This window comes from Chlamydotis macqueenii, chromosome Z, assembly GCF_036417535.1.
Source record: "Chlamydotis macqueenii isolate bChlMac1 chromosome Z, bChlMac1.mat, whole genome shotgun sequence".
In the NCBI taxonomy this organism is placed as follows: domain Eukaryota; kingdom Metazoa; phylum Chordata; class Aves; order Otidiformes; family Otididae; genus Chlamydotis; species Chlamydotis macqueenii.
The window spans coordinates 61,216,342-61,231,116 of record NC_141593.1 but is presented as its reverse complement, the minus strand read 5'-3'; the positions used below and the strand labels follow the sequence as shown (position 1 = coordinate 61,231,116).

Here is a 14,775-nt window from a genome sequence, read left to right as displayed (position 1 = left end):
GTTTTCAGCCATAATCCCAATTTACCTGTTTTAACAGAAGGTAGACATTGGAGCTGTATTACTTATGATCAATGGCAAAATTTCAGAAACAAGCATGATTCTTACTGTTACACACAGTACATACGATGCTCATTCTGCCGATCTCATTCACATACAAATAAAAGTGGCAGAGTCCGGAGCTTTTTTTACTCCAAATTTACTGTAGATATGTGCAAATTTCCCAGACATTATAGTATACCACCTTACTCCTTGTCTAACTTTGACCAAATTGTGCAATAAAGAAAAACTAAAACCAGACATTAAGTACAGTTACTAAATATAGACTGAATATGCATGGACTAACAATTGCTGCCTTGTATAAACTCTTACAGTGAAATTGCACTACATAAATCCACTGAAAACAATGGAATGCTATGGACAGGACATTATTAGACTTACAAGAAATAATGTAGAAAACTATGCTCAACCAAAATGCTTTAGGAGATTATCCATCATCACTTTTCCTTGTTTGTGAGTAACTTAATTTTAAGAAACCAAATTCAGAACTGTAGATTCATTATTAGTACTTTTCCAATTACACATGTCCAAAGATAATCAAGATTATATGATACCTTAACATTTAACAAAAGACTCTTTTGAGATTTTGAAGCTGCAAATTACACCAGGGTGGAATTTGTTTCTCTGTATTTCATTGCACAACTGCTAAATTTTACCTAAAGAACAAACCCCTCAATTCCATTACCAGGAATGAAAGACTGTGGGAATGGTGCAAGGAAGTATATATACTCTACAAGCCAGCAAATAAATATTTCTTCATAGCTACCACAAGTTTTGAGATTAATTGCAGCAAACTTAATCTCACATCCAATGAATAAATTCAGAAACACTCACCATGATTCCAGTGAGTAAACAGACTCCTTTCCCACAGTATGTATTAGGTACCATGTCACCATATCCAATGGACAGAAAAGTTATTGAAATCAACCACATTGCTCCAAGGAAGTTGCTAGTAACATCCTGTTGATCATGGTACCTGAAAAAAATAAAACAATTTCTCTATCATTAAAACTTTTTTAAAACTTTGGTGTCATCAGAAAGAAATCTCATTAACTGGTCACACAACCATTCCTGTATTCTATAGTTATTTCCTTTTTAAAAGAAGCTATAAGGAATTAAATAAAACTCAAATACAATTACATCAGCGATAAAGAAACAGAAGGAGCCTCAATAGCACCAGTAGTAGAGATACTCAAGATGGTTTACAATTCAGCATTCTGTTATTATTATTAAATAAAACCCAGAAATCTCTTGTTCTTTAATAGAATCTCTTCATCAACGGTACAAGTCCTGTTAATCCTCTGCAGCGGCATAAGACACCAGTTTACTATAGCTGCTGCAGTCTGAGGCAAATATGAAAGTCAGAAAAGGATGCGTTAGCAAGCAGACAGCAGACAGCCCCTCTGTCTCCTTGGCCTAAATCTAAGTCTGTGATTGGAAATCTAATAACAAGCTATCATGTAAATGCTGACTTAGACAACCTAAGATCTTCCCTCTCCTTCAACATGTTCACGATAAATAGAAAAGTATGCCATTGTATTTCTCGTCATCAGAAGACAGAATAGAATAGGATGGAGTATTTCAGTTGGAAGGGACGTACAATGATCATCTGTTCCCACTGCCTGACCCCTTCAGGGCTGAACAGAAGTTAAAGCACGTTGTTAAGGTCATTGTCCAAACACCTCTTAAACACTGAACAGGCTTTGGGCATCAATCACCTCTCTAGGAAGCCGCTTCCAGTGTTTGACGACCCTCTCTATAAGGAAATGCTTCTTAATGTCAAGTGTAAACAGCTGACACAGCTTTGAGCCATTCCCACACATCCTGTCACTGGATACCAAGGAAAGCTCAGCACCTCCCTCTCCACTTCCCTTCCTCAGGAGGCTGTAGAGAGCAATGAGGTCACCCCTCAGCCTTCTTTTCTCCCAACAAACCCAGAGTCCTTAGCTGCTCCTCACAGAACATGCCTTCTAGCCCTGCCACCAGCTTTGTTGCCCTCCTCTGGACATATTCAAGGACCTTCTCATCCTTCTCAAATTGTGAGGCCCAGTACACAGTACTCAGGATGAGGCTGCCCCAGCACTGAATACAGCAGGAAAATCACCTCTTTTGACTGGCTGGCTATGCTGTGTGTGATGTACCTTAGGATACAGTTTGCCCTCTTGGCTGCCAGGGCACGCCGCTGACTGCTGTTGAGCTCAGTGTCAAGCAGCACCCCAGATCCCTTTCTGCAGGGCTGCTTCCAGCCATGTCTCACACCTATGCCCAGCACTACTCTGTCCTAGGTGCAGAATACGGCATTTTTACTTGTTAAATTTAATCCCATTAATCATAGCCCAATGCTCCAATCCATCTAGATCCCTCTGCAAGGCCTCCTGTCCCTCAGGAGAGTCAACAGTACATCCCAGTTTGGTATCCTCAGCAAACTTGCTGATGGTGCATTCAACTTCTGCATCCAGATAGCTGATAAAAATATTGAACAGGGCTGGCCCTAGAATTGAGCCCCGCGGAACACTGCAGGTGACTGGTTGCCAGCCAGATGTAGCCCCGTTCACTACAATCCTTACAGCTCTGCCCTTCAGCCAGTTCTTCACCCAGTGCTCATCTCACGTGTGAAAAACTTGCCCAAAAGGATGCTGTGAGGGAGAGCATCAAAAGCCTTACTAAAATAAAGAAAAACTACACTCACTGTCTTCCCTTTGTTCACTAGGAGATTTTTACCTTAAATATAGCAAAATATCCCTTTTTTTGTTAAATAAGCTATTAAGTGTAATTTCCTGATGTGCCATTTGTTGTCTTAGTTTTAATATTCTAGTTGCATATGTTTATTTTCTCCTTCAAAGAAATCAAGTTCAGATGAATAATCTAGTCTTCACATGAAATACGCACTTAATCAACTGGGAAGCCATAAGGACAATTTTTAGGGCCAAAACCTGTTGTCACCACTCACTCTGTGGGGGAAAAACAGCCTAAAGGAGGTGGAATTTTGCGTCCCAGTCAGAGCAGCTTTGCAACAGAGAATTTGCAATCTGTGGCAGCCGCTGCAGCCTCAAGGTTGCAATAACCCCTGCAGCTGCTGGGAAGCCTAAGGTTAGCTATCCATGCTGTTGGATCCTCAAGGCTATTATTTTAACCAGTTCCTAAATCTGTGTCTCACAGTGGGTCACAGAGGGCCATTAGGGAATTAGTTCACAAATCCTTAAGCAACCTGCTTTCCACAACCGAAAAAATTGCGTCAGTTTTCTTCCTTTCTGGACTGCTGTGTCCAGAACAGAGCAGGAAAGCAGAGTGAGCACAAAGAAATTCAGGAAATTCCCTGTTCTCTCATTTGCAAGATATTCTTTTTAAATATCTGCAAAGTGCCTTCTTCAAAGTCCCCCCTATGCCCTGATGGTTCCAACAACCTGAAAACTTTTTCACTGCCAGAGATTACAGCAAGCACTCCAAACAAGTCTGTTCCACATTTTACTTGTACTCTTCTCTCTCCTGGTGTCAGTGTTGTCCTTCTCACATCCTTTATACAAGCTTTCAGAGGTTTTTTTTTTTTTGTTCTGCAGCTAGAACAATGCAGTAACAGCCCCCATGACAGTGACACAAATAATAACCACAACAGCAACAAGAGTAGCAAGAAAAATGACAGCAAACTTGATTTAACTCATGACCACAGAGCTTTGCACAACAAAAGAGAACAGACATAGGTTTTTTTCCAGTCTGCACTAACTATTATTTTAGTCTCCACTTAACAAACTTAGCAAATAACGGCTGTGAAATTATGGATGCAGGGAGAGAGACATTCATCCCACCAGGAGGCAAGATGAAAGCCTGTGCATCATGCAAGTCCCTACAGAGTATCAAGTAAGTGATAAGACCTACAGGTTTTGGACAAAGTTCAGAGAAGGGTGCTAGAGCTACAATACATATTCTAAGGCTAGCAACTCAGTTAAATACTAATAAATGCTCACATAAATATTTATAATGCATTTCTTAATGCCCCTCTGGGTTTTGAACCTCTCCATTTCCGTACTTCTGAGAGAAAACAGTTTTCCTATATAAAATGCAATGCTTTTGATTTTTTTCTACATTTTGTCCAAATAGTTACATCCTTACAAAATTTCAGCCCTACATGTTGATAATCTGGATATGACTGAAAATAGAACATTCAAACCCAACTCAGTAAATTAGTGAAATAAACAAAAGTTTCAAATAAAGAATGCCAAAAACTCTTAAGCCTTGAACAATACAGGGGAAAGATAATGGAGTCTTTCTCCATTTATCCTCCTTTTACCCATGCCAGAAAACACAGAAGTCAATCTACACATAGATCATTTAACAAAAGTGACATAGGATTAGATTTTAAAAATCATAACAGTAGTTTTTCAATTTTCGTTGCAGATATGGATCTTAATTAGTAAGGTTCTCTAGATTAAATTCCATCTGCATTTAGTAGCACACTTCAAGGACCTGTTCAAGTGTTTTTATTTTGTTAGCTCAGTGCTCTTAGATTTCCTACTCTGAATATTTCACCTGGTTGTGATTTTAAGGTTATAGTTCAGCAATCACATGGGCACACTTAACTTAAAAATCATCACCAGTATTTACGACTTCACTGTGGCTAAGAAACAAAGGATACCCTCTCTATGGGCTCAACTGCTCAAGCATGGCAAAGCATGCAAACTACAACCTAATTTACTCCTTCAACAAAACCAAGAAACCCTCTTTTTCTCTCACAAGAGTACAGGGTAAGTTGAAGGACTGCCTTCTCAAGTTAAAAATCTGTAAGTAAAATAGAGACAATCTAAAAAGGGGGTGGAGTCACCATCCTGATAATCCCATCATTTCTACATCAATCTACAGGCAGGTGGATTGTTTTTGTCCTGTTTTTTTGCAACCTCACTTGTGATTTTTGAATCTCTGTGCTTAGTAATTCTAGTACATGCCTACATCCTTCCGATTTTCGTAAGATTATAGCTGTGCTGGCATATACGTCCAAGTGCTCTACTATGTCATTAGGCGCCACCATCACGTGGGATTCAAGACTGAATGAGCAAAGCCAGGGGAATCTTTGGCTACTCTGTGTCCACCATCAGGTAGCAAATTATTACATCTATATCAAAACAGGAAAAACAATTTCTTTAAAAAGTAGGAACTGCAACGTCTTATTTGTACAGCCAAGGGAATGGCTTAAAATGAGCATAAGAGGCACTTAAATTGCTTTATTTTGGGCAGGGGGAAAGAAACCTACTCAATGCCTTTTTGACTTGCTGTCAAAGTTATCACAGCCCTAAAGACTGAACTCTATTTATGCATGGAATAGCAAAATAAGCACAGCAGAAGTTAAACTTTCCCATGTTTTTCCATCAGTGCACCTCTAATATGTTGCACTCAAGTCATCAGAATGGCTGAGAAAAGTCATTCCCATAACCGTATTTTTCACTTCACTATTGAGACTATCCCCAGCAGAGCCAATTGCAATGGACATTATAGGGAGGAGAAAAGCCATCCACATGAATAACTGGAGCAGAGCTGTCCTGCTCACTGTCAGTCGGCGTTAGCCACTACAAACATCTCCTCCTTCCAGCTGGACTGTGAAAGACAGCTTGGATGTAACACACTTCAGAATTCAACTGCAGTGTTCCAAAACTATCCATTCACTCTGTATCTGAGAGCTCTGAAACAGCTCAGAAACCCAAAAGCTCAGAAGGTAACGAAAAATAAACAAAGATTTCCTTTCAGTGACAAGTTCCACACAAAGCAAAATCCAGTAATTGTCAACCTACTTCCAAAGCATAAGCTTTTTTGTAATTAATCTTCAGTTTGATAAAGGTTTTTATTTATTATAAAGATTTTTTAAGAATTTGAATAACGACAAAAATATTTATTTAAATATTTAAAGCCCACTACTCTTAGACAATACAAACTTGCACTAGAAACCCAGCGAGTCATTTGAAGATAAGAGCTAGCAGTTTAATTGTGTTAAAACTGCAGCTATAACTATGCTGATTTTCTGGATCAGGTCCAGCCTCACACAGCAGCAGAATAAAGGGTCATTTAGAAAAGCTGTCTATTCCCCTGTGGCAGGAAAATCCTTGGCTGAAGTCACACAGGAGTAAGTATTACTTATCACTTTTTCTCTTCTTCTCTAATAAGGAATGTGCTAGCAGACAGGCAGTGCTGCAGCTGGAACACGCTACTCACCAGGCAATCCTCATCCTGTGAAACTCTGCTATCCAGTTCTCATCAACCAACCTATATAAGTCCTGAGACTACTCTAATTTAAAGAAAAAAAAAAATAGCTGAATGATTAGATTTGTGCAAAAATAGCATGGCTCAATTCCTTCCCAAACCAAACTGAGTGGGAGTTTTACCATTCATCTCAGGAAGACACAAATGTATTCCTCAGCTGACAATACTGCAGTGGCTTGGGTTGTCAAAGTAATATTCCAGATTCTTTATCAAACCAGTTCTTCTGGTTTCACTATGGGTATTGTGATTTCCAGCACTGCTTTCCTTCAGAACTATGTTCATACTTGATGATGTTTCATTTAACTGGTAAAACATCCACTTTTTAGCTGCATGCAGTTATCACATGTTGACATCCTGACAACTAAGACAAATGCATCTTACAAAGTGACGAATAAGAAGAAATCAAGTATAATATTAAGCTTGACCACTGACACATTAATTCACATCTAGTAGCATCATTTCAGTTTATCTTACCTCCATAAACAGCCTCTGATAACTTTGCCATCTTTGGTTTTGTTTCTTGAATAAGTCAAGTAAAGAACTGAAAAAACAACTGAAAATATGACCCTTTTTCTGGGGAAGAAAATGGCCTCCTTTTATCATAATTATGAAGAAATTCTTGGCCAGTGCTACAATGGCAGTCCAGACTGAGTTTAGCCTTGTCAAACCTTAAAAACTTTTAGACTAATAAAATCTGGAAACAGGCTTAGCCCATTAAATCAGAAACTTGTCAAGACTCTGCTGAGACACTGATTGATCTAACCAGCTATTAGAGCTCTCCCACAGTATCAGGCCATTCTGTTACTAAGTGCCTTTTTAGTCTTAGATAGTAGGTACTGTCAGCTTTTTATCTGTTTATACAGTGATGATAATAGGTCTTTTTATTTCTTCTCACTTCCTCCTGTTTAAAAGAAAGAAAGAAAGCAAGCCCCATCATGGCACTTGGAAGGAACAGCGGTGCTGACACCCACTCTAATGAAGTCAAGGGAAGAAATTTTGCCTGCCTGGACACGTTTAGGATGAGAAAAGCAGCTTGAAAAGCACATGTCACTCTTTGTCTTTTTCTAGCATGTTTGCTGACATCCCCCAAATATTTACAAAGACCAACAAAAATGTTCATGTCACAAAAAATGCTTCATGAAAGTGCAAAACACCAAATGTTTGGATTTCATACAGACAGACTCACATCAGCAGCAGTCTTGAACTCAAACAAAAGTAATGGGTGCAAGTAAGCTGTCTGGATTGCTTCCACAGGGGTCAAAATGTTCATGGTTTTTCTATTAAGAGTATTTGTGGACTATTTATGGAAAACTAATAAATCCAACAGAGAAATGTTAACTATAATTATGTAAGTAGCATATGTTACTATGTTAACTAAGACAGATGGAAAAAATAATCTAAAAGAAAAAAGGACAGAGGAGATAGAGAAATCAACACAAAATAGAAGGGTGACATGGCATATTTTAAGAAATTTTATGATTATTCTTGAACATAAATTGCAGTTGAGACGTAAGTGTTAAGACATAAAATTATTTAAATCCCTAGCTGCTGTCGGATATCTACATCTCAATGCTTAGGCAATGGGTAACCTGTCAGTAGAGAAATAAGGACTAATTACCATTTTTTCAAAGGGTATCAAACTTTGATTTGACCTCCACTGGTGAAGATTTTTCCTTGTTTTCCTAGTGCTGCAGAGAGCTGTTGTTCTGCTAAATCAGTACATCTGTCTGCACCCATAGTAAATGGAAAGATTTTCCATCCTTCCAAGAGAAGCCATTCAGCTACAAACATAATCTGAAGATATCAGTTGCTGAAGCTCCTTGACAGTATTACCTGCCTTTCTTTTTTTTTTAAAACTTGCATTCAATAAATGTGTAAGAGTGTTAAGGAGAACCTGTTGAATCAATACTGCAAGTATTGGGAAACTGGGAAACCTTTAAATTTGTGACAGAGAGCAATCCACTAAGAGGAACAGCAGCAAAGGTATGAGTGCTCAGTATCAGGCCCTCTTTAGCAGGGCCTGTTGTGAGAGGACAAGGGGTAATACTTTTAAAATAGAGGGGATCAAATTCAGACTAGACATCAGCAAAAAAATTTTTACAGTGGAGGTGGTGGAACACTGGAAGAGGTTGCCAGAGAGGTGGTGGATGCCCCATCCCTGGAAACGTTCAAGGCCAGGCTGGATGAGGCTCTGAGCAACCTGGTGTAGTTGGAGATGTCCCTGCTCCTTGCAGGGGGGTTGGACTGGATGACCTTTGAAGGTCCCTTCCAACCCAAAGTATTCTATGATTCTACGATAGTGTGCTAAAAAGTACTACTATGAATAAAGTGATTAACTACTGCTTCCAAAGGTCTTAGTCTATATGAAAACACTAATGTGTCTTATGAAAGTTTTTAGAGAGTTTAATCAAGGAGCATTTTTTCTTGCCTCGATTAAGAAACAGACCTAGCACCCTGCAAACCCCACCTTTGCAGCTTATCCCCCAATATAATATGTTTACTCCCACAGTGTTCTTTTCAGCAGTTTTAAGCTATTTTGTTCATGCAGGGGCAGAACTGAAGTAAAATCTTAACTTCACTGTGGTCAGCAGCAAAGATCCCATTGACTTCAGTGGGATCAGATTTCTATTCCTTTTTTTTTTTTTTGCCAGAGTTTCCACTGACCATCCTTTAAAATGTTTTCATTTACTGTTTTCATGCTTATCCATTTCAGAATTCTTACTTTGCCTTTCTCTTCATCTCCTTATCCACATTCTGGATGTCCACAAAGCTTTGCTGTTATGCGTATCATTATGTATATCAAGAAACATCCTAATAAAACTGCTAAAGCTAATTAAACTTTAAAAAAAAGTAAAAATGTATGCGTCTCCTCTTCAACATTTAGAAGCATAATAATGAAATGAAATGCTTGTTTGGGATTTAAACTTAGCTATAACGTATATTTAACTTCCAAAATGCTTATTGTGACTCAGTAGAATAACACTAAAGATCTTGAACGGCTGTATCCAAAATCTTAAACCAACCTTTAACTCCTAGAGATCTGAATGAGCTCTACCTGCAGAAGGGTTTTTTAAACATATATCCTGACTGCTCTGAAAAACAATCAGGTTCACTGTGTCTAAACACAACTCCTTTTAATAAAATATGCACAAGAGAAAGAGAAAAAAAAGTAAGGCAAGGCCAGTAGGGATGTCTTTCTGTCTCTCAGAGACAAAAGCTGGGACTAACAGTAGCATAACTGATTCTTCCAACTTCAGAAAACTTATATTAATTATCCTTTGTGCAAAATTTTGCTCAATGTTAAGTATTTTGACTAATATATTTCATTATATCCAGGCAATCTTCTTTCAGATAGATCTAGCTTCCTCATACTATGGAACAGGCTCAGGGCTCAGCTTCTCCCAGCTCTACTGAAATTTGTTTCCAATTGATGTTACTCTATCTCCAACAAAAACAGTTTTCATGTTTCACAGGGTTGCCTTCAAATTTTAGAAACTAAACTCTCTAGCCTTTCACAACTGCTATATACATGTCCAAACTGTGCAGAAAAACTAAGCATGCTTCATATCGCTCAAGTGCTAAGAGTCAATCTCAGGCTCTAATGGTTGTTGTTAGCCTCTCGATTAAGAGTAGCAGCTGGCGCTGAAACAGTAAGGTCAGGAAGAATCTTTACCCATGAACTTTGGCACGCGTAGTAAAATGCACTCCATAATTCCATGATCATATGCTACTTTTTAGTCTTTACGAAACACACCAGTACCTTTTTCAATGCAAAGTACAGGTCTCCTCCACGAACAACTGTAGTGCAAAATATTTTACTGTAATACAATTTTCTGCTTCATTTTTTGGAAATGAAAAATCATCTTTAAATTTTTTATAGCTCTCTGACAGTCCTCCTGCATGAAGTTAACCATCTTTATTGCAGCTTATCATTATTCTGGTAGTCTTGACTTTCTGAGCTTTTAGCTCCGTACTTCACAGTTCGATTAGCCTAGATGCTCAAAGCTCTGACTAAAAACCAAAGAGCTCAAAGTCCTTTATAATGACATCTATATTTAAAAGCAAATCTCTTAAATTAGACATCCAAAAGTTGCATAACTCCAAAATTCTTCACTTTGCCAAAAATAGCAGCATGTCCCAAAGCAGCAAAATGGCCCTTTAAATGCCTCAGGGTCCACACGTGAAGCAACATGGATGGAAAAATTCTTAGGGATCAAATAATCTATCAAGCTTCCCACAATTCACAGGAAAAAGAGCTATTGATACCCCTTTTTTTTCACTTTAGCAGCTTAATGATGAGAGCATTCACTATGGGGAGTAAATTTGCTTTAAGTCACTTCTCAAGCACAAAGCTGATTGATATAAACAACTTCTTCTCACTGTCCCTACCTGTTAAGACACAGATGGTGAAAGGATCTCTGAATATCTTTTTGAAGCTATTTCAACTTTAAATGGAATTCAAAATGAAGAGAGCATGACTAACCTAGTGGAGAGAGCTACTATCTAAAAGGTTTAGGACAGGAGCTGGAGAAGGGAATGTGTCCATTCCAATCCCTGACAAACCACTCCTTTGAGTAACCAATAGCTCTGCTTTCAAAGCAAAATTCAACAAGTAGTCCATAAAGAAGTGAGACTGCAAACACACTGACTAATAGAAACAAAACCCAAAATATCCAAGAGCTGCTCTTTCTGTAGTTCTGTACATCATGTTTATCCAATGAGGTTCAATAAAAAAGCTACTATAAATACAGTTACAACAATATTATAATGCATTAATATAAAAGAAGTAAACTGAAGTGACATAATTAATCTTGAGCGAAAACTTTTATTTTTCAGCAGTGCACTTTGTAATCTTATTTTTAAAGATATATATACGTATACTTTGCTTCTGCAGCGATGTTTTTTATTACACAGTGTAAACTTTGAAATTTGTCCATACAGTAAGAATGAATCTTATTTTTAAGGTTTATTTTATTTTTTTTAAAGCCTGTAACAGCATTGCTTAAAGCTGTGTTATGATAGAAATATGAATCATTCAAAATCAAAGAGTTTCTTAATGAGCTCTACTGAATCATTCTTTATATTCACTAGCAACTAATTCCTTTTTAAAATTTTCCCATCTTGCATTTTGCATTTTCTCTGGAGACATTCTGTTACTATTTTATACACAAGCCCCCATCCTTTAGAAGGAGGAGAAGTTTGTATTTTGTTCTTTTTTTAAAGTTGAGATCATCAGAATCAACTGATCTGTAAAGAATCTGAAGTAATTTGCTGAAGAAAAACTTCAGAAACAAAAGTTTTAGAAATTAGAAACATAATTAAATATTATGCACTTCAAATTAAGCCCATCTGTTTTTTCTGACATAAAATGGCAGAACTAGGTAAAAGTTAGTCTGTCTTTTCTCCTGTATGTAGGAAAAGGGGGGAAAAAGAGGAGGAGGGAAAATTATACAGCAAAGATTATGCTGAATTCTCAGAGAAGACTTTCTGACAAACTGAGCACTCTGAAGGTATTTTTCTCTCACGGATCTAATTTCTTTGATCATTGTGCAAATTCTATTTTTTAATATCTTGTTTTTTCTACAGCAGAAGCTGATGTATTGCTCTCCATAAAAGAACTGAAGCACAAGCTCACAGCCGTTAAGTCTGCTTTTTTTTTGGTCCAAACTTAAAAAAACCCCTCAACTTCTGGATCAGACTGGAAGCCTGCAGTCAGTGTAAAAAAATTAATTGACTGCCTCAGATTTGGGACTAGGCTCACACCCTCTCTCATGGACACCACTGGACCATATACTTAACTTAAATCAAGCTGAAGTGGACTTATCCCTTGAATTTCCTGTCTTGAAAGGTTGTATTGAGTTTAGATTGTGTAAGTCACACTGCTTGAAACCAGACAGATTTTACTGAATATTTATAAAGACAATTCCAAACCCAAAGCCTGTGTACTTTTGAGAGTCATGTGAAAGTTGTGCTACATTTCACTAACAGTTCGTTACTGATATACTGGGGACAGTTAGTACATTTAAAGTCATGATACATAAAGACATATAAAAACATAACTATATATTGCTATTTATCAAATGAAACAAGTAAAGCACTTGTAACATACATATTTTCCACTTATATTTTTATGTATGAAACTTCAGCATGAGGCTCTCAATATTTTTTTTTTTTTAAAGTGTTCTCCTTTTTCAATTCTATTCTTTTCACCAAACTGATTAGAAGGCTAGGAAAATACTTCAGGGTGAACTTTGTCATGAATCTAGAGACATTCATCAATCAAGGTTGGATCAAGAAAGGTTATCTACACAGAAGACAAATTTTTGTGTCTCCCTAGTGCTGTATGCCTTACAGTGGAGAGAGTGCATACATTGATCAACTACGGGATAGACTTCTGCCACAAAGCTCTAAACGCAAAATGCAAGCTGAGAGAATACCATCGTTTCAGCCAGGCTATCAGGAATGAAATATAGCTGTATGTACTGCTTAACTCTGATGATGATAAGACAGGATAATCCTCATTTGCTTATACAGACCTCTGCAGTGCCACATTTGAGGACAGAAGTATTGCTCAGCAGAATGCACCCAAAAAGAAAATGCTTAACAGACCTTCACCATAGTATGTTAAAAATGCCAGATGCAGTTACAGTTTTCTTTGCTCCATTTTAGGCCTTGACATGTTGCAGTCCAATTCTGTAATACTGGGAGTGTGATATTATAAAAAGTCTGATTTTTCTGCTTTCTTCCCCACTTTCTCATTAAAAAGATTAAAATAGGCTTTCTGGTTTTGCTAATTTTGCATTTTCAACGAAATTTGTTGTTTGTTTTCAGGACAGAATGATTTTTAAGTTCACTTACCCTGCAGGGATCATCCTCATTTCGACAATAAACATTAATGAAAAAAGAAAAGAAGGAACAAGAAAAAAAGATCTTGCAGTATTTTCTCTAAAGGCCATGCACATGACAGAGTTCCTTCTACTGCCATTTTTTTTTTTCTCGAGACCATTTTGTCGCTTGGTATCTTCACCTGCACTCAAGACTTTCTGACTTTTCTATTGATTTCAGTGAAGCACTGAAGAAAGGAATGAAACTGTGCTCTGAAGGAACTCAAGCAGGTAACATTTTCAGCAAGAAAGAGCACTTATATATTGTCACTCTGTGTTGTACTGGAGGAGAGAAGTCTGGATGGAGTGGCAACTGAACTTACCTTTTCCACTGTCTACACTTACAGCACGTGTCTTGCAGCCTATATGCTGGAAAAAAAACCTTTAATAAAACAGATATTATCTAATGCCTATTGATAGCTGCTCTACTGGTAATTTCTATGCAAATCATACAGTACATCTATATGACTTTCATATTTAAATCTTTGGTCATGATTCAGGGAAGCAAAGACGCCATTAGGGGTCATACACAGGAAGATGAAATGTTAAACAAACTTGAAATCTAATTTACAATACTCTTTTGGCCCTAGAAATGAGACGAGTTCACTGATGGGACAAACACGGGGAATAGTATATGCACAAACAGGTCTAATTCTAGCAAGAAGAACGTTGCCCTTAGGGAGACATTAGTCCTCCTCCTTTCACTTGCTTGGCAGAACTGGTCTTCTGCAAGACTTTACATCTACAACAGAAACTGAATCCAATGGGAAAAAATAAAAAATCACAGGCATTTGTAGAGCTCTACACATGACTGCAAAGCTACAACTTTCCTGGCATTTTAACTGTTTCAATTGTTCAGCTTCATAAAAAAAAAATCTCTGAGATTATAACTTGAAAGCATTACAAGGGATAACAAAAACAGACTTTTTTTTTCAGTTTTGCTTCTCATTTTAAATGAGTAATGACCACCATCTTACAAGTCAAAGACACTTAATTCCATTAGCAAAAGTCCATGACATTCAAGAATAAACAAGTCAGAGATACTCAGCAGAAGATGTTTGGTTTGGGAGAGGAAGAGGACTAGACACTGAACTGAAGAGATGTTTTTCATTCTAGCAGATTTGCGAACACTTTATACTTAAGTTGTATTTCTGTAGCCACAAAATATTCATATAAAATTTATAAACAAGGCATATTTAACATAGACTGAAAATTTTCCTGTAACAGTTCAACTACATTTGAATGTTACTTCTTATAGAACGCAAGAAAAGATGTGACTAAAAGTAAAATAATCTTTCATCTTTAAAAGAAAAAAATCTTGAGTTTCTCTAGATTGCAACTTTTGAATTCAAGTTCCCCCCCAAAGGGGAAGAGGACAAAGACTTCCGACTATACGGTTTAAAAATCCCTGGAAAATACATCAGATCTACAGTCTTACTTTTCCATGCCACCCAGCTTTAGTCAATTTGTTCTTTAGGTTCAGGAGTTGTGACTGAAGAGAAGGTGTGGAGCTGCATTACACCCACACAGCCTTCTGCAGGGGATGGCCTATGTTTTCTGAATACCTCTCCCCAAAGCATTAGAAAGCAAA

General features: G+C 37.5%; 1 protein-coding gene across 1 annotated transcript in view; it reads right to left on the bottom strand.

Annotated features, from left to right (window-relative positions):
- KCNN2 (potassium calcium-activated channel subfamily N member 2) overlaps window positions 1-14,775 on the bottom strand; it is a 76,132-nt gene that overhangs the window by 24,777 nt on the left and 36,580 nt on the right. Inside the window, exon 5 of the mRNA XM_086770267.1 lies at window positions 892-1,033. Within this exon, the coding sequence (XP_086626393.1) occupies window positions 892-1,033 (142 nt within the window). The remainder of the gene's footprint in view (window positions 1-891; window positions 1,034-14,775) is intronic.